This window comes from Chiloscyllium plagiosum, unplaced genomic scaffold, assembly GCF_037043375.1.
Source record: "Chiloscyllium plagiosum isolate Xiang-an unplaced genomic scaffold, Cpla_swu_hap1 HiC_scaffold_25, whole genome shotgun sequence".
Lineage (NCBI taxonomy): Eukaryota > Metazoa > Chordata > Chondrichthyes > Orectolobiformes > Hemiscylliidae > Chiloscyllium > Chiloscyllium plagiosum.
This window is the reverse complement of record NW_028270163.1, coordinates 5,711,187-5,734,758: the sequence shown is the minus strand read 5'-3', so window position 1 is coordinate 5,734,758 and position 23,572 is coordinate 5,711,187. Positions and strand designations below refer to the sequence as shown.

Here is a 23,572-nt window from a genome sequence, read left to right as displayed (position 1 = left end):
GTTTCCTCCCACAGTCCAAAGATGTGCAGGTCAGGTGAATTTGCCATGCTAAATTGCCCGTAGTGTTTGGTAAGGGGTAGATGTAGGTGTATGGGTGGGTTGCGCTTCGGCGGGGCGGTGTGGACTTGTTGGGCCGAAGGCCTGTTTCCACACTGTAAGTAATCTAATCTAATCCTGTTTTCAAATCGGCCTCCTCAATTAACTCAAACTCTCCAAGTCTCTGTAAATTTTTATCCTTGATTATTCTTTCTAAAACATTACCACTGATTGGCCCTATTGGTACCCTGAATGCTCTGCCCCCCTTGAAGAGGGCATCATATTTACCCCTCTATAATCCTGTGGGACCTCCCCTACTCTCAGAGAGGTTTATGACAAAGCCTTTGACCATCTTCACCCGCACTTGCCTTATCTACCGAGGTTGCAGATGCCCTATCCATTCTCAAGCACCGCCCCTGGCCATTCTCTTTTCAATAGAAAGATGGAAATTAGGAGTAGGTCATTCGGCCCTTTGAGCCGGCTCTGTCATTCAATATGATCATGACTGATGCTTTATCTCAAAGAACGAAGAACAGTACAGCACAGGTTCAGACCCATCTCAATGCCACATTCCCATTCTCTTCCCATACATCTAGATGCCTTTAATACCGGTATCCCCCACTATCCAAAAGTAGAGCGTTCCAATGAAACCTTTCGTAAGCTGAAATGGCGGAAAGCAAAAAAGCATTAATTTATATGGGAAAAATTTTGCCTGTGTTTTATAATATATTTTTATTAAGAAAAATAGATTTTTAAATATTACAAATACAAAATAATGCAATTCAAAACAGTACAAAAATAGTACAAAATTAAACCCAAATAATAAAAGAAATTCCCCAACCCACCCTCCTATACGAATGTATAAACATATATAGAGAAGTATAAAATTATAAAAGAACTAAACTAGCTATTTAACTAACTGAATAAATACCTAACAACAAACAAATTAATAGTAACAACTCAGCCCAGCCAAACAAAACACTCATACATTCACAGTTCCTCCTCCCTGGATATTGGACTCATGAAACACAATCGTTACAGCTATATAAAAGCCCTTGTTAGTGTGGCAGATAAATCTGTGTCCAGGTATTTCAAAAAGGGTTGCCATGTCTTGTAAAAATTCTCAGTTTTGTGGTGTACCATATTTGTGAGAAAATCCAGGGGTATATGCTCCATAACAATCTTCCGCCAACCCGACAGGCCTGGGGGGTTTTCTGATATCCAACCTAGCAAGGTATTCTTCCTTGCACAGAATGTAAGAATATTGAAAAGTTTTGCCTTATGCAAGTCTGCAGGAAATACAATGGGTAGGCCCAAAAGGAGAGAAATAGGATCCTTCTCCACCCCTACACCTAAAATCCTCTCCATTGCACCCACCACAGCGCTCCAATATGTTTGAAGCCTGTCACAAGACCAAAGACAATGGGTAAGAGTGCCCGTACAGACCTTGCACTTGGGACATGCTGAAGATACCCCTGGTTTAAATTTTGGCAAATGGTCTGGGGCTAAGTAGACGCTGTGGAGAATCTTCAACTGTAAAGCATGGATCCTATTGCAAGTTGATATCTTCCTTGCATTCTCCCAAATATCCTCCCATGCCTCTGAAGAAACTTCAACACCCAGCTCTCTTTCCCACATCTTGCAAAGTCGATCAGACTCATCTGAGGTGGCACCCCTCAATTGGTGATATAGAGTACTGACAGAGAGTGTACTCTTAGCCCTTAGTACCCCTTTTTCTATGTCAGATTTGTAGGGATCAGTCAAAAGTGTGGTCTTTTTTTGAATAAAATCCCTTACTTGAAAAAAACGAAAGAGGTCTCTATTAGGTAACTCGTACTTCCGTACTAACTGATCGAAGGACATCATTACATCTCCCTCAAATAAATCACCCATGCAAGATATACCCCTAGCTGCCCAATGTTTAAATCCTGAATCTATCATACCTGATTGAAAACTCGGCATACCCTAGGTGTAAACAAAGATGTTCTGCCAATATTACCTTCCCTCTGCCAAATTGCCCTCCATGCTTTAACAGTATTGATGACTATTGGGTAATGGCAATATTCCCTAACTGTCCTCACCTTGTCCAAAAACAGCAAACTGGTAAGGGGGCACCTTGCCTGGGAGACTTCAATATCTAGCCATATTGAAAGAGGGTCCCCACAAACCCAATCACTTACATAGGTCAAAAGCGAGCTTAATTGGTAATTTTTAATGTCCGGAAGGTCTACTCCCCCCAATCTGTGAGGCAACTGCAGTTTGGCTAATTTAATGAGGGGCCAGAGAAAGGAGCTGAACCAACCGTTCAGTTTCCTGAGTGTTTGTTTATTGAAAATCGGGGGAGCATCCGTATAGGGTATAGCAAGTGAGGAAGAATATTCATCTTAATAAGTACTATCCGACCCAACCATGAGACTGGAAGTGCCTCCTATCTTTGGAGATCTTGTTTAACTTTTTCAAATAATTGAGTAAAAGTGGCTTTGAACAGCCAATCCAGAACTGGAGTAATGAATATGCCCAAATACACAAACCCCCCCTGTGACCACCTAAATGGGAATCTATAGTCACTCTCAAGAGCCAACTCTTTCGTAAGACCACCCATAGGCATAGCCTCTGATTTAGCAAAATTAATCTTATAACCTGAAAAAGCGCCAAACACGTGAATGCATTGTATCAGGGAAGGCACTGAGACTGCTGGATTTGTCAAGAAAATTAGAACATCGTCTGCATACAGCGAGATCGTATGTAATTTTGACCCACTTCTGGAGCTGATATATTGAGATCCCCACGAATGGCCTCTGCCAACGGTTCAATCACCCACGTAAAAAGTAATGGTGAAAGGGGACAGCCCTGTTGGCTGCCCCTAGAAATATTAAAATTGCTTGATCGTACCCCGTTGATAATGACCGCAGCGAGAGGTACACTGTAGAGAACCTTTACCCATCTTATGAAAACTGCGCCCAGACCAAACCGGTCTAGAGTACAGAAAAGGTACGGCCACTCAACTCGGTCAAATGCCTTCTCTGCATTTAAAGAAATCACCAATCTCCGTATTGACTGCTGTTGGCATGCTTGAATTACGTTAAGCAGCCTCCTAAAGTTATTGGAGGATCTGCGACCCTTTATGAAGCCCGTCTGATCCTCTTTAATAATACAGGGTAACGCAGTCTCCAGCATTAACGCAAGAGCCTTAGAGAGGATCTTAAAGTCCACATTTAAGAGCGAGATGGGCCTGTATGAAGCACAGTCTTCCGGATCCTTCCCTTTTTTAAGGATAAGTGAAATATTGGTCTCTCTCAGAGATGGTGGGAGACAAACATGACTGTATGAATCATTAAACATATTCAGCATCAGGCCTGACAGTATACTTATAAATTCCTTATGGAATTCACTGGGAAGTCCATCAGGACCGGGCGCCTTTCCACTCTGAAGCTGCCTCACAGCTTCCTGCACTTCTTGCTCTGATAATGGGGCATTGAGAAAGGACTGTTGTTCGGGAGTCACACCCGGGAGCTTCAGATCTCTAAAAAAGGATTCCACTTTGGCCTGCCCCTCCTCACAATTCTCAGACTGATATAACTTAGAGTAGAATCTCTGGAACGTCACATTAATCTTTTTCGAATCACATGTTAGGCTCCCAGACCCTTCCCTAATCGCTGTAATGGTTTGGGGGCACTTCTCTTTCTGGCAAGGTATGCTAGGTATTTGCCTGGCTTGTCACCATGCTCGTATAACCTTTGCTTTGCAAAAGCCAGCTCCTTCTTTGCCGTCTGCGTGAGCCGTAATCCTCTGTCGTTTGACCACCAAGGGTCTGTCAAAATAGGCCTTCTCGGCTGCCTTCAACCGTGCTTCAAGGAGACGTTGTTGCTCACCCTTCTGCCGCTTCCTACTTGTGGAATATGAAATAACTAACCCTCTGGCATAAGCTTTGGCAGTTTCCCAGAGAACAGATGAGCTATCAACCGAGCCTATGTTGATGTCTAGGAATGCCTGAAATTCCCTCGAGAAATACTCCACAAACTTGCTGTCCATGAGAATAAAGGGGTCCATTCACCAGTACCTTGAATCCACTGTAACATCCTTAATCTTAACCATGAGGTACACTGGAGCATGATCAGAGATGGCAATATTACCAATCATACAGGATGCCACCAGATCCAGGGTTACCGCAGGGGTCAGAAAAAAATCAATCCTCATGTGACATCTGTGCGGATTGGAGAAAAACGTGAAATCCCTACCTGTAGGGTGGAGACACCTCCAGATGTCCACCAATCCTAATTCCCCACACAAACCCAATAACTGTTTATTTTGTGCAGAGGGTATCGAGGGACCTTTAGGCAACCTGTCTACTGTGGGGTCAATGAGGCAGTTAAAATCTCCCCCTATAATGATGTGCCGAGACTTGAGACTTATCAGTTTAGAAAAAGCATCTACCAAGAATTTAAGAGGATGAGCTGGGGGACAATAAACATTTAAAATGCCATATTCTTCCCCGTTTATCAAGGCTTTAAGAATTACAAGTCTCCCATATGTGTCTTTAACACATTCCAACAATTTAAATGAGAGATTTTTCCTTACCAATATAGCCACTCCCCTACTTCTAGTATTAAATGATGAAAAATAAACTCGGTCAAAGCCATTCTGCTGTAATTTCAGATGCTCCTTGTCATCCAAATGTGTGTCCTGTAACAAAGCAATATCCACCTTCTCCTTTCTAAGACTCAAGAGTACCTTCTTCCTCTTAATTGGTGAGTGACTTCCCTTGATATTCCAGGTACACCAGTTAATCAAACCATTAGCCATAATCTTCTGCAATTACATTTAAATTCCAGAGAGGGGGAACCCGAACCACAAATTGCGTCTTACTGTCTTACTGTCGCATGGTCCACCAAATATAAAAACTACATAAACTAAAACCACTACATTTAACAAACATACAAAATTATTAAAAATAAAAAACAACAAAAACCAGAAAACAAACCAACATATAAAGCGCCAATAGCGCTGAGTAGGGGAATTCACCCCCTGCCCGGAGGGGGCAACTACCCATCCCGAACTGCCCATAAATAGGCATCTAACCATCTCAACCACCTTCACTTCTCCCAGCTAGAGCCACATCGTAAGCACAAGCTAAAAAGAATAAACACCCCATAGAATATCAATATGAATAAAAAAACATTCTTTTATAAAAAAAAGGGGAATAAATACCCCACCCATCCTTTGGTTTGTCCTAACTTAGAAATTTAAAATGTACATCTTAACCACCGTCAGACATAGTTTGAACCAAATTATTATCAATAGAGGAAAAAAAAGGGGAAAGACAAAGCTCCAACCGGATTTCCTCCATTTCTTTTACAGACTGATAAACACATACCCAAGCAGCAACATTTATACATACTACAATTGTTTAAATTAGGTTAGTTTGTCCACAAAGTCTCTTGCCTTCTCCGATGTGTCAAAGAGATGCATGGATCCATCTAAGGTGATCCGAAGCACTGCCAGATATCTCAGAGTTCTGAATCTCAAGCTCCTTCAAATCTTCTCTTGACACCATCATACGATTTTCGTTTCTGGATCACCGCCGCTGAAAAGTCCTGAAAAAACATGATCTTAGACCCCTTGTAAATTAGGGCCTTTGGATCCTTCCCCTGGAGTCTGGAAGCCTCCATGACTCTCTCCTTATCCCGGTAATGATGGAACCGCACCAGGAAAGGACGAGGGCGTTGACCCAGACCCGACCTCCGTGCTGCGACCCGGTGAGACCTCTCTATCTTCAATCCTCTCATGCCAGTCTCCAAGTCAAGGAATTTCAGAAGCCAATCTTCAACAAATTCCACAGGCTGCTCACCTGCTCACAGGCAGGTCTCCCAGCTGCTGCTCATGCTTCTGCAGCATGAGAGAGACTGGAGCCAGCTTCTCTTCAATCTGTTTCCCCAACATCTCGCGAGATTTCGAGAGCTGGTTCACCAGGTCCTGGAGAGTAATTGGCTCTGAGGCTGCTGCAGGCTGAGCTGCAGGCCTGGCCTCAGATGCTCCTCCTCCCTTTTTAGGCATTTCTGGACAGCTGAAAATACAGGTCAGTCAATTTTTAAATGTTTCTTGGGGCTCCACAATCTTTCCAACACCCCAAGAAATCCTGATGACCTGGGTTGGGTGGGTTAAAGGACCGTCCTGCTGCGATGCGAAGCTCTGCAGTGTGATCTTCTCAGATCGCCGCCATCTTAGATCCCCCAAAATTTTGCCTTTTAACGTAAAAGTGAAAATCCTCTTCAGATATCTTTTGGTTAGTGAAGTCAGGTATTAATGTAGGTCTTTCTTAAAAGCAAAGTAGTGTAAAGCGAACTTTCGAAAAGTGGGGCATACCTGTATCTAAAAGCGTATTGATTACCATCTTGAATATTCCGGACACTTTTCATGTTCCATTTAATCCCAGCCATCTGTTTTAACCCTTTCCATCTGTATTCTCTACTATCTCCATTTCTAGTAACAGGTTGTTAAATTCCTTTTTATTCACAAGCATTGAGATTAAGTGGCTCATTAAATATTGAGCCCGACCCTACACCTCTAACCATGTTGCAACCCCTTGTTAAGCACTGAGTCTGTCTCTTGCTGCCCATTATTTATGTCCTAGCAAAAAAAAAGTTTTGGATTTCCTTTTATCATAGAGTCCCTACAGTATGGAAGTAGGCCATTCATTCCATCAAGTCCACATTGACCCTCCGAAGAACATCCCACCTAGACCCACCCCATCCCTGTAACCCTGCATTTCCAACGGCTAATCCACCTCATCTGCACATCTCAGAATATGGGCAATTTAGCATGGCCAACCAACCTAACCTATACATCTTTGGACTGTAGGAGGAAACCAGAGCACAGGGAGAACATGCAAACTCCATATAGACAGTCCCCTGAGGGTAAAATCACACCCAGATACCTGGCACTGTGAGGCAGCAGTGCTGATCACTGAGCCATCCTAATGTTAGTGTTATGTTAGTGTTAATCTTAAATGTTTTATGTTAGTGGCCATTCTATTCTCCTGTTCCCATTTTGCCAGCAACGTTTTCTTCATATTTCCTCTGAATATGCTATATTTGGCTGATTCTTACTTGAATAATTAACTTGACGTGCATCATACATTCATGCATTAAATTGTTTCATTATATTCCATATCTCCCACATTATCCAACAAGTCCTGGTTTTGGTTCTGCAATATTTCTCTATTCTTGGAAAGTGCCTGGCCTGTACTTGAAACATACCCGATTTAAAGATCAAGCATTGTATCATTCCAGGTTCTCCTGTCAATCTGTGACTCCATTACAGCCTGATGACTGTGTAGTCTAAGCTGCATGACTGCAGAGGTTCCGCACACACAAATCTACATGTGGATGCATTGGCTTCTACTTTTGGAAGGTGCTGGGTAGTCCATGAAGCAGAAAAATTAATTGAAGGGAACATTGCTTTCTCAGACCTTTTCCCTGTGGCCACAGGAAATGCAATACCTGCCGTCACACCTCCATCAAGGCCCCAAAGAATCATTCCAAGTCCGGCAGAGATTCACCTACATTTCCTTGAACCTGATTTATTGCACCTGATGTTCCCAATGTGGTCTCCTCTACATGGGAGCGACTGAGTGCAAACTCGGGGACCGGTTGAGGGAACATCCATGGCCCGCATGCTCCAATCAACTCCACCTCCTGGTTGCCAGCCATTTTAACTCCCTCGCCCATACCCCCATAAATCCATCCTGGGCCTCCTCCAATGGAAAATAAGGCCACACCACCTAACCTGGAGGAAGAACACCTCATCTTCCACCTCGGGAGCTTACAACCTAATAGTTTCATAGTAATAGAAGGACTAGGCCACTTGGTCCATCAAGCCTGCTCCACCATTTATCAAGATCATGGCTGATCTATCCATTGTCTCAGCTCCTCCTACCTGTGTTATCTCCAGAACCCTTAATTTCCATACCAGGCAAAAATCCATCCAATTGTTTCTTCAATATATTTAATGAAGCTGCCTCTACTGATTCCTTCGGCAGAGAATTCCATAGATTCACCACTTTCAGGGAAAAGCAGTTCCTCCTCATCTCTGATCTAAATCCACTCCCCCTAATCTTGTCGCAATGTCCACTGGTTCTAGTTGCACCCATTAGCAGAAACAACTTGCCTCCCCCTATCTTATCTCTATCCCTTTCATAATTTTATATGTTTCTATAAGATCACCTCTCATTCTTCTAAATTTTAATGAGTACAGTCCCAGGCAGCTCCAACCTCTCCTCATAGGGTAACTCCCTCATCTCCGGATTCAACCTGGTGAACTTCCCCTGCACTGCCTCCAAAGCCAGTGTATCCTTTCTCAAGTAAGGAGACCAGAACTGCGCACAATACTCCAGGTGCGGCCTCACCAATACCTTGTACAATTGCAGCAAAACTCCCTGGTCTTAGATTAATCCCTCGAGAAATGAAAGCTAATATTCTGTATGCCTTCCTGACTACCTGTTGCCCCTGCAAATCAACTTTTAGCGATTCATGTACGAGCACTCCTAAGTCCCTCTGCACAACAGCATGCAGCAATCTTTCACCAGTTACATAATACTCTGACTTACTATTTTTACTTCCAAACCTTATGGCCTCAACATAGAATTCACCAGCTTCCAAATCTCCCCAACCCCCACCTCATCTCAGGTCCAGCCCTGCCAACCCTGTCCCCCCCTGACCTGACCTAACCTGTCCATCTTCCTTCCCACCTCTCTGCTCCAAACTTCCCATTGACCTATCACAATCACCTCCTACCTGCATCCACCTATCGCCATCCCACTCACCTTTCCCCCAGCCCTACCCCCTCCCCTATTTATTTCTCATCCCCTTTCCCCCTCCCCAGACCTGATGAAGGGTCCTGGCCAAAACGTTGACTCTCCTGCTCCTCTGATGCTGCTGGACCTGCTGTGCTTTTGCCAGCTCCACAGTTTATTGATTCCATCATTACTTTCTCATCCCATTGAAGGTAGCTCTCTTCTAATTCAGAAGTATTCATTTTGATTGTTCCTTGCTTTTCTTCATTGCTAATCAAACCCTTATAAAACCATGGTCACTTTTTAGCTGTCTGTCCACCATCCCTGTGTTTAGAAACCTCCCCTGGTTCACAGTCAAGCAATGCCTCAATTTTAAAACTGTAATCCTTTTTTTCAATTCTTTCCAGGATCTCATCCCTCCTGTCCTGTAACTTGCCCCAATTCCATAACTGTTATGATACTTCAGCTTATCTCATTTGACCTTTTCAGTATCTATGATTTTAATTGCTGATGCCTTTAATGGCCGAGATCCTAAGCAATGTTACTTCAGTTTTTTTTAAAATGGACAGCTTATTATTTTAAGTCCTTTAATGTTTTTGCATTTTAAATAAACTATTATAATCCCGCTTTAACATGATTGTGGAAAGAGACGAAGACACAGCAGGAGTTAGAGTTATCAACCGAACAAGACCAATTTTGCTAAGCTGAGGAATAGCTTTAGCAAGACTGGGCTGGAAGTAACATTAATCAGTGTCAGAGCAGCAGGAGACATTCAAAGAGGACATTCAAGGGGTTCAGAGTATTATGTTCCCACAAAGCAAATCAAGGAGCATACAGGATCAGACAGAAAAGGAAAGCTTATATCTGACACTGCGTACTCAATACTATGGACAGCTGAGAGTATAGAAAATGGAGGGATGAAATCAAAAAGGAAATTCGAAAACAAAGAAAGAGTGTGAAAGAATATTGGCAAAAAAGTCAAGGTGAACCCAAAGATGTTTTATCAATACATTGAGTAAAAGGATAACTAAAGAAAGAATATAGCCCATAACAGATTAAAAAAAAATAATAATGTGGAAGTGGAACATATTGATATATTTCTTGATGAATACTTTGTGTTGGTCTGCAGCAAAGAGGGGAATGCTGCAGATATTGTAGTTAAGGAGGTAGAGGACATGATAATTAGAGGGAGGGAAGAAGTATTAATAGGGTCAGCATCTTTGAAAGTGGATAAATCACCATTGCCGGATGAAGTATACCCAAGGCTGTTCAAATCGCCAGGGAGAAAATAGCAGAAGGTCTGACCATAATTTTCCAATCCTCTCTCGATGTACGTGTGGTATCAGAGGATTGATTGTCAATGTAGTACGAGAGGCTCAGGCAGGATGAATACTCCTGGTCAGCTCGACTCGGGCAGCAGGTAAAAGGAGCGGAGACATTCAGATTTGTGGGAGACGCCTGTATTTGGGGATGTGTGTGAAAAAAGAAACCCAAGAGGGTCTTCGTAGGAAGACTGTAAGTTGATCAGTTGGTGAGAAACTGCTGCTGGAGAATGTGTCTAAGTAGCTTAAAACTAGAAAGACATAAAGAAGAAATAACTATTTAGATTTTAATAAGAAAAATGAGCAAAGCAGAGGTAGAATTGAATTAAGTCAAAGGAAAATAACATTTTAAAGCTAACTAAAGGAAAATAAAGGTAGTGCAAGTGAAAGTAAGGTCACTACTAAGATGTTATTTATTCTAAGGACAAGCAATAGTTTTCTGAGCTATTGTGTGTCAAGCCAGCAAGTGGAAGGGACATCCTGTGTTCTGTATGAAATCATAGATATACCACGTAGCCAGACAAATACATCTGCAGCAAACATCATCGACAACACAAACTTGAGCTCCAGGTTTCAGAAATTCAGCAGTGGCTGGAGTCACTGCTGTGCATCCACGAGATTGAAGATTACGTAGAAGATATTTGTGGGCGGCACGGTGGCATAGTGGTTAGCACTGCTGCCTCACAGCGCCAGAAACCCGGGTTCAATTCCCGACTCAGGCGACTGACTGTGTGGAGTTTGCACATTCTCCCCGTGTCTGCGTGGGTTTCCTCCGGGTACTCCGGTTTCCTCCCACAGTCCAAAGATGTGCAGGTTAGGTGAATTGGCCATGCTAAATTGCCCGTAGTGTTAGGAAAAGGCGTAAATGTAGGGGAATGGGTGGGTTGCGCTTTGGCGGGTCGGTGTAGACTTGTTGGGCCGAAGGTCCTGTTTCCACACTGTAAGTAATCTAATCTAATCATAGAATGGAGAGAGAGGAGATCACACCGCAGAATAGAAGTGTCCAGGCAGAGAGGGACTACCAGGCAGTCTAAGAAAACCAGGCAGGTTTGGAAACTAGTGAAGGCCACGGTTCCTCAGGAGAATGCAACCACAGCCAAATCCACGGCATCATGAGATAAATGGAGGGGCAATAGTGATTGGGGATCAGACAGGCAGTTTTGCATCAATAAACATGATTGCAGATTGCTGCGTTGCCTCCCTGGTGAAGCATCAAGAATATCACAGAGCATCTGTAGGATATTCTTTTGGGGGAAGGAGATCAGTTATAAGTCAGAGTCCCTACTGATATCAACAACACAGGTAGGAAGAGAGAAGTTCTGAAAATAGATTTCAGAGAGTTAGGAAGGAAATTAAAATGTTGGACATCAAGGGCAGTAACTTCAGGATTACTCCCAGCGCCACACGCTAGTCAGCATAAGAACAGGAGGAATAATCGAATGAGCATGTGGTTGGAGAACTGGTGTAGGAGGGCGGGCATCAGACTTCTGAGGCACTGGGACCAATTCTGGGGCATGTAGGAGTTGTACAAGCCGAACAGGTTACATCTTAACAGAATTGCTGTGCTCACAGGAAGATTTGCTGCAGTGGCTGGAGTCACTGCTGTGCATCCTTGAGACAGAAGACCATGTGGATAGTACTTGCGTTTGGCATGTGCAGCTGCAATTCTGGCTCAAAGCTCAGGAACTCTACCTCCTGCCCCCCACAAACTGTTTGTCTCTACTATATTTTTTTCTTCTTTAAGTCGCTTCTTAAAACCTGCTTCTATGACCAAGAGTACCCCAATTGGTTTGCTCAATGCTCCAGTGAGTACCTTGGACATTGTATTATGTGAAAGTTGTTGTCAAAGAGTAAAGATTCATCATGAGAGGGCAGAGTGATAATCAGCAGGTTTCCTTGTTCATGGTTGACAGGATGCCCTGGAGATTTCATGGCACCCAGAGTCAATCTGGAGAACTCCTATAGCCAGCCCCTTCTGACTGTATACCATGTGGTTGCCATCTTTCATGGATCTGTGCTATAGAATGAGATAGGAGGCGTCTTGGATGTTGACATAAAGAAATAATTTTAGGTATGACTGTGCCACGTAGTTTGCTGCTTGATGCGTTTGTGGGACTTTGGCAGAAGTCCCCATAATAATTTGAGAACTCTGTAAGGTGTACTGGGCTTGGGCAGACCTTTGTCATTTGATTTGAGTGTGTGTTGCTGGAAAAGCGCAGCAGATCAGGAAGCATCCGAGGAGCATGAGAATTGACGTTTCAGGCATAAGCCCTTCATCAGGAAAGGCTTCCACTCCTCGGATGCTGCCTGGTCTGCTGCGCTTTTCCAGCACCACACTCTCGACTCTAATCTCCAGTCCTTTATCTTTTGATGCCTAATTCAGTGTAAGGTGATACATCCAGTTTTACCTTCCAAATATTTTAACATGACAGTTTTTTCAAGTGGCTTGATTTGACATTTTGGAGTCAAAGAGTTAACCAAAGGTTTGGAGTTACACATAGACCATACAAAGTAAGGACAGCAAGTTTACTTCCTTTGATTAGTGAACCAGATAGACTTATACAATTAGGTGGTAGTTATGTGCCACCATTACTGATACTCGCTTTTGAATTCTGGTTCATCTAATTAACTGAACTTAAATTCCGTTGTTGTCACGCTAGTATCTGAATCCATTTCCTGGTTCATCATTCCAAACTTCTGGATTACTGATCCAGTAATATACAGCTGCTGAAACTGCATTGCTGGAAAAGCGCAGCAGGTCAGGCAGCATCCAAGGAGCAGGAGAATTGATGTTTCGGGCATAAGCCCTTCTTCAGGAACCTCACTTTCCTCACCTGTAGTCCTCACTTCCTCCCAGTAATATAACATCTTACTTATGTAATTCAAGTTTATAAACTAAACCAATATTTAATAAAAGGTAATAAAACACTCCTTTAATTAAAAAAAAATCAGTCTTGGGATTTGAATCTGGAATTTTACTAAACATGTCTCATTTTTCTTGGTGCAGTGCTATTGAGGCATCTTCTTGAACAGCGACAGTCCACTTGGTGATGTTGCTTGCAGTGCATTAGGTCGGGAGTTCCAAGGTTTTCATGTTGAGAATGAAGGAACAACCTATACTTGTCCAAGTCAGAATCATTTACAACTTGGAGGGGAATGTTCTTACACTATTTCACTGTTTTCTAAAGCTAAGGAAGAACTGGTGAATTAGTGGTAAACCAGCCAACAAAAATATCCTAACTGAAGCATTCTTTGACTTTGGCATTGGGATGTTGGGCAGAAAAAGTCGCTCTCTATTTCACTGGAAGCTGGCCATGAAATTGAAAAAGTGAACCACAAAATTATTAAAATGTAAACGTCCCAAAAAGTAACAGTGACATTAATATACATTTTGGACTTCATATATTTCAGGTAATTGAACTTTCAGTGTTTGAAAACAAAATGTATACAGATGTTCGAAAGCATACAATGGAGAATGAAATGTGGTAGAAACATTTCTCTTAACAAAAACAGTCAGATATAGCTCTTCACATTACAGCATAAGCAACATTTGATCTTACATTTTTTATTTTATTATTTCTTATGTAAATTTCATGGGTCTGAAAGTTTAGTAAGGATGGCCCATACTCAAATAAAAATATTATACTCAAGATGCCAGCGATGTGAAATAAAAATAGAAACTGCTGGAGAACCTGAGTAGGTCTGGCAGCATCTGTGGTAAGAGAACAAATATAACCCTTGTTCAGAATTGAAGGGGGCTGGAAAATAATGGTTTTAATGCTATTGACTAAGGGGCAGAAGGAGCAAGTGGAACTGTTGGTGAAGACGATCACCATGAAAGACAAAGGGAGTACTAATGGTGGTAAAGGAAGGATGTAGGCGCAAGTTACTTAGCACTGTTAGTACTAAAGTTCTTAATGCTGCAGCTGCAGTGGACAAACTCTAAATAAGAACATCAAGTTTGGAGCAACTGCTGCTCAAGCCAGCTTACTTTTATAATTCAATGTATTTGATAAATCACATGTTTCTTTTGGCCTATAATTCTCACTTCACTGTTCCTTATTTTGCTTGATTCAAATTGGTGGATAATCAGAATTTTCAGCACAAAGCCCATCTCCAAATTGAACAAATCAATTAAAACATGGATTTATAAGTCAGGGTCTTCAGCAGCAGCACAAAACACCTATATCCCCAAGATGATTCTTTATTAAATGAGCATTTTATTAGCGTTCATTCAATAAGTTTGTAAACTTCAATTACGTTAGCAAGGTGATATGTTGCTGGATCAGTAATCCAGATGTTTGGGAAGATGAACGAGGAAATGGGTTCAGTTACCAGTGTGACAAAATGGGATTTAAGTTCAGTTTGGAATTTTAAAAGTGAGCATCAGTAATGGTGAGATGTATAACTGCTAGCTTATTGTACACAATCAGCAGAGTTTTCACTGCATCAGTATTTAAATTACATTGATTTGAAAAGTATTGCCAAGACTTTTGAGTTTCAGACTAAGAAAGATGTGACAGTGAATCTAGGATATGAGCCTCCAAAAGGTTTGAACAATTATTGTGAATTTCAGTAGGTACAGTGAAAAATCAACTGCTGGCTCACTTTGAGCCCATTTTACACCCCAGTTGTACATCAGATTCAATCCCCACAATGTTTGTATTCCTATTCTGGGATGGGGATAACAGGCCAGTATCTGTTATCTAAACTTGGACTGTGTGGCTTGCTCAGCCTTTTCAGAGAGCAGTTAAGAATCGACAACATTGCTGTGGGTCTGGAGTCACACATAGGCCATACCACATGGCCATACCAGATTTTCTTAAGGACTTAATGAACAAGATGGGCTCTTAAGACAATCGGTGATGGTTGAACAGTCACCATTACAGGCATTAACTTTCAATTCCAGATTGGTGGGATTTGAACCCATGGATCTCACAACTCCTCTTGCTTTACACTGCCACTGGCTCACTTTTTAATAGCCTGCAAAGACAACAAGTTCAGGCAACCTTCCACAATGTAGGGTTTCTATGATAGTTAGGAGCGAAGGGCAAGGCTGATAGGTGTAGGCTATGCTGGGTAACTACAGAAATTGGAAGTTTTGGTTAAGAATAAGAAGGAAGCACATATCAGGTATAGATAGCAGAGATCGAGTGAATCCTGAGAAGAGCATAAACGCAGTAGGAGTACACTTAAGAGGGAAATCAAAAGGGTAAAAAGTGGACATGATATACCTTTGGCAAATAGGGTTAAGGAGATTCTGAAGGAATCCAACAAATACATTAAGGACAAAAGCGTAACAAGGTTTAATAGGGTCCCTTAAAAATCAGCAAGGCCGCCCACATGTGAAACCACAAGAGATGGAGGAAATACTAAACGAGTATTTTGCATCAGTTTACTGTGAAGGAGGATTTGGAACTTGGAGAACGTTGGGAAATAAATAATGGCATCTTGAAAAATGTTCGTATTACAGAGGTGGTGGTGCTGGATGTCTTAAAACGCATAAAGGTGGAGAAATCCCCGGGACCCGATCAAGTGCATCCTAGAACTCTATGGGAAGCTAGGGATGTGATTGCTGAGCCTTTGTCGATAGTCACAGGTGAGGTGCTGGAAGGCTGGAGGTTGGCTAACATAGTGCCACTTTTTAAAGAAAGGGGGTAAGGAAAAGCCAGGGAACTATAAACCGGTGAGCCTGGTGTCAGTGGTGGGCCACTTGTCGGGGAGATCGTGAGGAGATTGCATTGCAAAAGGCAAGGACTGATGAGTGAAGTTCAACATGCCTGCGTGTATAGGAAATCGTGTCTCTCTAATTTGTGTTTTTCGAAGAAGTAACAAAGAGGATCGATGAGGGCAGAGTGGAAGTGATCTATAAGGACTTCAGCAAGGCATCACAAGGTTCCTTGTGGTAGGCTGGTTAGCAAGGTTAGAACATAACTGAAACAAGGGTAACTAGCTATTTGGATATAGACTGGCTCAATGGTAGAAGATAGAGGGTGGTGGTTGAGTGTTGCTTTTCAGACTGAAGGTCTGTGACCAGAGATGTGCCACAAGGATCAGTGCTGGGTCCATGGCTTTTCGTGGATGATTTGGAATGTGAATATAAAGGATATGGTTAGTAAGTTTGCAGATGACACCAAAATTAGACATGTCGTGGACAGCGAAGGTCACCTCAGATCACAATGGGATCTTGATCAGATGGGCTATGAGTGGCTGATTGAGTTTAATTTAGATAAATGCAAGGTGCTGCATTTTGAACTTACACACTTAAGGGCTGGGGCGTGTTGCTGAACAAAGAGACGTTGGAGTGCAAGATCATGGTTCTTTGAAAGTGGAGTCCCAGGTAGACAGGATAGTGAAGGTGGTGTTTGGTGTGATTGTCTTTATTAGGCAGCGCATCGAGTATAGGAGTTGGGAGGTTATGCTGCGGCTGTACAGGACATTCCTTAGACCACTTTTGGAATACTAGGTGCAATTCTGGTCTCCCTGCTTTAGGAAGGATGTTGTGAAACTTGAAAGGGTTCAAAAACTTTTACAAGGATGTTGCCAGGGTTGGAGGGTTTGAGCTGTAGGGAGAGGCTTAATAGGTTGGGGCTATTTTCCCTGAAGGATTGGAGGGCGAGGGGTGACCTTATAGAGGTTTATAAAATCATGAAGGACATGGGTAGGGTTAATAGATATTTTCCCCAGGATAGGAGAGTCCAAAACTAGAGGGCATAGGTTTAAGGTGAGAGAGGAAAGATTTAAAATGGACCTTATGGCAGAGGATGGTGTGTATATGGAAAGAGCTGCCAGAGGAGGTGGTGGAGGCTGGTACAATTACAGCATTTAAAAGGCATCCGGATGGGTGTATAAACAGGAAGGATTTTGAAGGATATGGGCCAAGCAGTTCCAGTTGCAATGTACCAGCTCTGAATTCCTCTTTTTTACTTTGTACAACCTGTCTGGGTCAGTGACTGAGGACTAGCAGCTTTCAGCTTGATGCAGCAGCTCTGATAGAAAAACTGCTTGCGCATATTTTCAATTTCTCCAAGTACACAAATCATATTAGAAAAATATTTATTTCTGCTCCATTATTACATGTGTTTTTTTTACAAGTGGTCATGTGGAGTTGTTAAAGGATTGCTGCTGAGCTGAAGAAGGGAGGCACGGAAACAACTTTGGACGGTAGGCCTCAGCTTGAGCTGCCAGGGCCTGGGAGTTTCCTGAAAAGCCGATGCCAGATCAGTAGATCCCATAGGTAGGCTCGTGGCTGTCTCTGTAGCGATCCAGGTAACGGAGTGGCTGACCATGTGGGTATTTCTTCTGAGGCGGATGGTAAACTGGAGGAAAGTCATATTCAAACACTGGCTCCTTCATATCTAACAAAGAACACAAAAAGATTTCTGCTTTTATTGCTGTTACTAAATTTGGTCACCTCTGCTCCTTCTTGTGAAAATGAACTCCTATTCCTTTCACTTTCTCAGATATTGGACACATAGGCAATATCCAGTCTCCATTTCATTGAACTTATTACTTTCAGACAGTTCCTTTCACCCCTCATTCCCCTTATATTTCCACTTGATTTCCTTCTCTCAACACATTTATATAACAGCCCCACCCCCACCTCCCATTTATCTCTCAGCCGCTCTACATTCCAGGTGAAGGGCTTATGCCCGAAACATCGATTCTTCTGCTCCTCGGATGCTGCCTGACCTGCTGTGCTTTTCCAGTCCCACACGTTTTGACTCTGATCTCCAGTATCTGCAGTCCTCACTTTCTCCACATCCATATAACTGGCAAATGTAAGCAAAGTATTGCTGGAGATGTGAAATAATATCAGAAACCCAGGCAAGAAAAAAGTGGAGACAGGCACAGGGGCTAATTGCAAAAGGTAATAGGTACAGAAAGCACTGGAGATCCTCAAAAGGTAGGGAGCATCTGTAGAGAAAGACTCTTCATATTGGACTTGAAACAGTGTCTCTTTTCAGATGTTTGATTACTGCCAAGTTTCTCCAACACATTGTGTACGTTATCTTTAGTGGCTTGTTTTTATTCCCAGATCTCTCTTGCCTTGATGCTCTCTTGATCAGTTCGCCTCCAATTGTGCCCTAGCCACATATGTCTCTAATTACATTTCCATGAATTGAGAGCACTGCTTGCACACAAAGCACTTGTTGTGTATTCTGCACAGATATTGATTTGAATGCTTTACAAGATTATTTGAGAGAGTAGTTAGTAGTTACTCAGCGAGTCGTGAGTTCATGGAATGCCCTGCCAGTAGGAGTGGTGGACTCTCCCTCATTATGGGCATTTAAGAGGGCATTGGATAGGCATATGGAGGATAGTGGGCTAGTGTAGGTTAGGTGGGCTTGGATCGGCGCAACATTGAGGGCCGAAGGGCCTGTACTGCGCTGTATTCTTCTATGTTCTATGTCCCATGTCAGGAGTCACATGCAGACCAGACCAAGGATGGCAAATTTCCTTCCTTAAAATACATTGTAAAAACTAATGTAAATAACTCTTTTTTTGTTGTATTAAATTTGTGCTATAGGAGACAGCACTCAGTGAACATTGTAACATTCAGTTCCAAGGAGTTGCTACATTTGATAGTTCTGGAAAGTTAGTTGCGTGTAATACTACAGAGGAGCCCAAGCACAAGGCTTGTTATAAGATTTTTAATCTGTCACTCAACACAGTTGGGGATTGCTGAAGGAATTCTGGGATCACAGTCACTTGGACACAGTCACAGATGTCTGAAAGCTTGCGATTTCAAATAAACCAGCTGGACTATAACCTGATGTCATCTGACTTCTGATGTTTGAGTCAGTTTTATTAATCCAGAGGCATTCTCACTTTGCTGTTTTCTCCTCCAGGAACCACAGCATCCTCAACTGCTTGTCCTCAAAATACACAAAAGCACTGATAATAAAAGGAGGTGGGGTAAGTGTGAATGTAGTGAGTTCAGCCCAGACCTCATTGAGTGGCAGAGTAGGCTGGAGGAGCTCAGTTTATAACTCCTGCTCTGAATGTGTATGTTATAGTATCCTATGAAAGGAATAGTGTCATAGAGTCAGAGAGATGGAATAGCATGGAAACAGACCCTTCGGTCCCATTCGTCCATGCCAACCAGATATCCCAACCCAATCTAGTCCCACCTGCCAGCACCCGGCCCATATCCCTCCAAACCCTTCCTATTCATATACCCATCCAAATGCCTCTTAAATGTTGCAATTGGACCAGCCTCCACCACATCCTCTGGTAGCTCGTTCCATACACATACCATCCTCCGACACTCCAGAGAAAACAGCCTATTCAGCCTCTCCTTATAGCTCAAACCCTCCAACCCTGGTAACATCCTTGTAAATCTTTTCTGAACCCTTTCTGGTTTCACAATATTCCTCCGATAGGATGGAGACCAGAATTGCACGCAATACTCCAAAAGTGGTCTAACCAATGTCCTGTACAGTGGCAACATGACCTCCCAACTCCTGTACTCAATACTTTGATCCATAAAGGAAATTATACCAAATACTTCTTCACTATCCTTTCTACCTGCAATCTCACATCCAAATCATTTATATAAAATGACAAAATGTAGTGGACCCAGCAGCGATCCTTGTGGCTCTCCACTGGTCACAGGCCTCCAGTCTGAAAAACAACCCTCCACCACCACCCACTCTCTTCTACCTTTGAGCCAGTTCTGCATCCAAATGGCTAGTTCTCCCTGTATTCCAGGTGATCTAATCTTGCTAATCAGTCTCCCATGGGGAAGCTTGTCGAATGCCTTACTGAAGTCCATATAGATCACGCCCACTACTCTGCCCTCATCAATCTTCTTTGTTACTTCTTCAAAAAATTTAATCAAGTCGAGAGACATTATTTCCCACGCACAAAGCCATGTCGACTATCCCTAATCAGTCCTTACCTTTTCAAATACATGTACATCCTGTCCCTTAGGATTCCCTCCAATAACTTGCCCACCACTGACGGCAGGCTCACTCGTCTATAGTTCCCTGGCTTGTCCTGATCACCCTTCTTAAACATTGGCACCACATTAGCCAACCTCCAGTCTTACGGCATCTCACCTATGACTATCGATGATACAAAATATCTCAGCAAGAGGCCCAGCAATCACTTCCCTAGCTTCCCACAGAGTTCTTGGGTATACCTGATCAGGCCCTGGGGACTTATCCACTTTTATGTGTTTCAAGACATCTCGCACTTCCTCCTCTGTACATTTTATGTCCTTCTCCACAGTAAATACTCATGCAAAATATTCGTTTAGTATCTCCCCATCTCCTGCGGCTCCACACAAAGGCTGCCTTGCTGATCTTTGAGGGGCCCTATTCTCTCCCTAGTTACCCATTTGTCCTTAATGTATTTGTAAAGAAGATTCCTGGATGAGAGGGTCAGTGTTGACCCGATGAACCAAATGGCCTGCTTCCATACTGTAGGGACTCTGAAATAAAATGTATCCTATACAGACTAGCAGACAACTGAACCGCAGCTTTTCTGCACGTATTACACAGGTAGCTGCCCTACGCTTTCAGATATAATGTGTGCGTTACAGCTTGGATCATCCACTACAGCTAGATCTCAATTTGTTCTGTATCAGATAAGAATGTACCAGGTAGAAGCTGAGCAATCAAGGTGTGGAGAATCTGAATACATTTTCATTAAAACATCAATCAGGAAATGTACAGAATGGGCTACATAAACGGTGTATTTTCAGCTAAAGCCTTCAATACCATTATCTCTCCAGACTGATCTCAAAACTCTGAGACCGAGGTCTCAGCTCCGCCCCCTGCAACTGGATCTTCAGTTTCCTGACCCACAGACTGCAATCAGTGAAGATAGACAATTGCACCTCCTCCACGATAACACTCATCATTGGAGCCCCCACCCCCCACAAAGATGCATTCTTAGCCCCCTACCGTACTCCCTGTACACCCACAATTGTGTGTGGCCAAATTCTGAATGAATGCCATCTATAAGTTTGCTGACGACACCACCGTGTCAGGATGGATATCAAACAATGAAGAGTCAGAATACAGAAAGGAGATAGAGGGCTAGGTTTGGTAGTGTAATGATAACAAACTCTCTCTCAATGTCAGCAAAACTAAAGAACTTATCTTTGACTTCATGAAGAAAGGAGGAGTACACACCACCATCTACATCAACAGAGCGGAGGTGGAGAGGATGGAAAATGTCAAGTTCCTAGGAGTAACGATAACCAACCACCTGTCCTGGACATCCCTACATGCGACGGTAAAGAAGGTACAACAAAATCTTTTCTTCCTCAGACGGCTCAGGAAATTTGGCATGTCCACAAAATTCCCTCACCAACGTTTACAGATGCACCATGGAAAGTATACTGTCCAGGTGCATAAAGGCCTTGTATGGCAACTGCTCTGCCCAGGACCAAAAGAAACTACAGAAGGTGTGTGCACAGCCCAGACCATCACGGAGGATCACTTCCCATCATCAACTCTATTTACACAGCTCGCTGCCGTGGAAAGGCTGCAAACATCAAAGACCCATCGCACCCTGACAGTGCTCTCTTGTGGAAGCTTGAACACACTTATCAACAGGTTCAAGAACAGCTTCTTTTCTTAGACTGGTGAATGGAGTACTTAACAAGATAAAGAAACACATCATCAGCATTACACCCACAGTACGTATCTGTGGAGGTCAATCACATTTCAACACATGGACAGTGCTTGCAGGACTTACCAAGCAGGTTGTGGAAGGTGCGCGTGACTGACTCATCCCATCGACACTGAAAAAAAGCCAGTCCAGCTGGAGTCAGCTGATCCTCATGTTTCTTGTAAAAATCACAAGTCTTAAAGGTTCGCATCTTCAGACTGTGACTGAAAAGAAATATACATGGTAATGCACTTTTGTGTACACAGACCAGTGATGCCAGCTCAATCAGATTAGAACAAACCCATCATCAAGGAGCATTCACTGATGCTCATACTAAATATATTCTTCAGTTACACACCCAACCACATTCTTGGAATTACATGCACAATGAGAGGCACATCAGCAAACGCCTGCATACAGAAAGACATGTGCCCAGAAATATAAATAGACACAAACACAAGGTTGGATGTGCATACATAGAGGTGAAGACACACAGTTAGACAAGTACATGCACATAAACACCTATTAAATCTATTTATACACACTGTGTATCTCAGTTCAGTATAACGCAATGATGCCAAAGGGGTAAATACAGAAGCTGCACTTACATTAACCACAAAAAGCTTAACTGAGCTAAAGTTATCAACTCATCAGATAAGTTTTTGAATTTTGCTAAAACCTAACAGATATAACAGATTGAATGTGATGACTATCACTGTCTATTACAACTCAAACATCAGAGATCGAACAGAGTTACAAGTCAATGCACCAGATTCTCCCTTAGACAAGGGCATGTTACATTTAATTAGTAGGTACTTATAGTTTCCCCTTACCAGGGTGATGGTCTGAAGTCTTCTTTGAAGTCAATTACATCATCCTGCTTAAAAAGGATGAAGATGCAGCGGTGATATCCCGTACCTTTAGCAGGGAAAGGGGGAAAATAGTGACAGATGTCCTCACCCTCTGATACAGCATTCCCAGGTATATTACCACTGTATAAGGAAGCAATGAAATAAACCGGATTTCAGTTTGATATATTGGCCATATCCACCGTTTGTATATTACAATTAATTCAGTGTGACAAAGTGCTTAAAATAAATTCAATATTAACTAAATTCTGCACAAAAGAATGCTACTTCCCTTTAATATAGTGAAGAATTAAGGGTAAAACTGGAAAGTGGTTTAAAAAATAGCTAACGACAACTGTCAGGAGATATTCATTAGGGAAGGGATGACACAGTGAAGGGAAGCATTGAGTGGAATATCTAGAGATCAGCATCAGGAACCCTGCTGTTTATTGCTTCTGACTACTCATACCTGGATCTTGTTACTCCAAATTTCATAATCCCTTATCTGGAACATAACTTGGAGAGTACCAAATCTAATACTCACACCAACCAGTGGACATACTCGGATTCATTGTCTCTCAGATGTCCATCTGAAACATGAAAGAAGACATTACACAAAGCTTTAGCCAATTAGGTGTCCACTCAAAATCCAGAGCTAAATAGTTGGGAGATTTTAGCTATCAAAAAAAATCTTTCCTAGTCATAAGTCAGAAATATACAGCTTGGAAACAGACCCTTCGGTCCAAAGCTCAAATCCTCCAACCCTGGCAACATCCTTGTGAATCTTTTCTGAACCCTTTTAAGTTTCACAACATCTTTCCGATAGGAAGGAGACCAGAATTGCACACAATATTCCAACAGTGGCCTAACCAATGTCCTGTACAGCCGCAACATGACCTCCCGAATCCTGTACTCAATACCCTGACCAATAAAGGAAAGCATACCAAACG

General features: G+C 42.6%; 1 protein-coding gene and 1 long non-coding RNA gene across 2 annotated transcripts in view; one reads left to right on the top strand and one right to left on the bottom strand.

Moving 5' to 3' along the window:
* Positions 1–5,960: 5,960 nt before the first annotated feature.
* Positions 5,961–23,572, top strand: part of LOC148145272 (uncharacterized) — a 37,355-nt gene continuing 19,743 nt past the window's right edge. The window contains exon 1 of the long non-coding RNA XR_015761366.1: positions 5,961–6,112. This is a non-coding gene — a long non-coding RNA (uncharacterized LOC148145272). The remainder of the gene's footprint in view (positions 6,113–23,572) is intronic.
* mrpl38 (mitochondrial ribosomal protein L38) overlaps positions 17,189–23,572 on the bottom strand; it is a 30,534-nt gene continuing 24,150 nt past the window's right edge. The window contains exons 6-9 of the mRNA XM_043714332.2: positions 23,167–23,212; positions 22,608–22,766; positions 21,862–21,998; positions 17,189–17,507 (exon numbers count right to left, since the gene is read on the bottom strand). Coding sequence (XP_043570267.1) covers positions 17,371–17,507; positions 21,862–21,998; positions 22,608–22,766; positions 23,167–23,212 — 479 coding nt within the window. The 3' untranslated portion in view covers positions 17,189–17,370. The remainder of the gene's footprint in view (positions 17,508–21,861; positions 21,999–22,607; positions 22,767–23,166; positions 23,213–23,572) is intronic.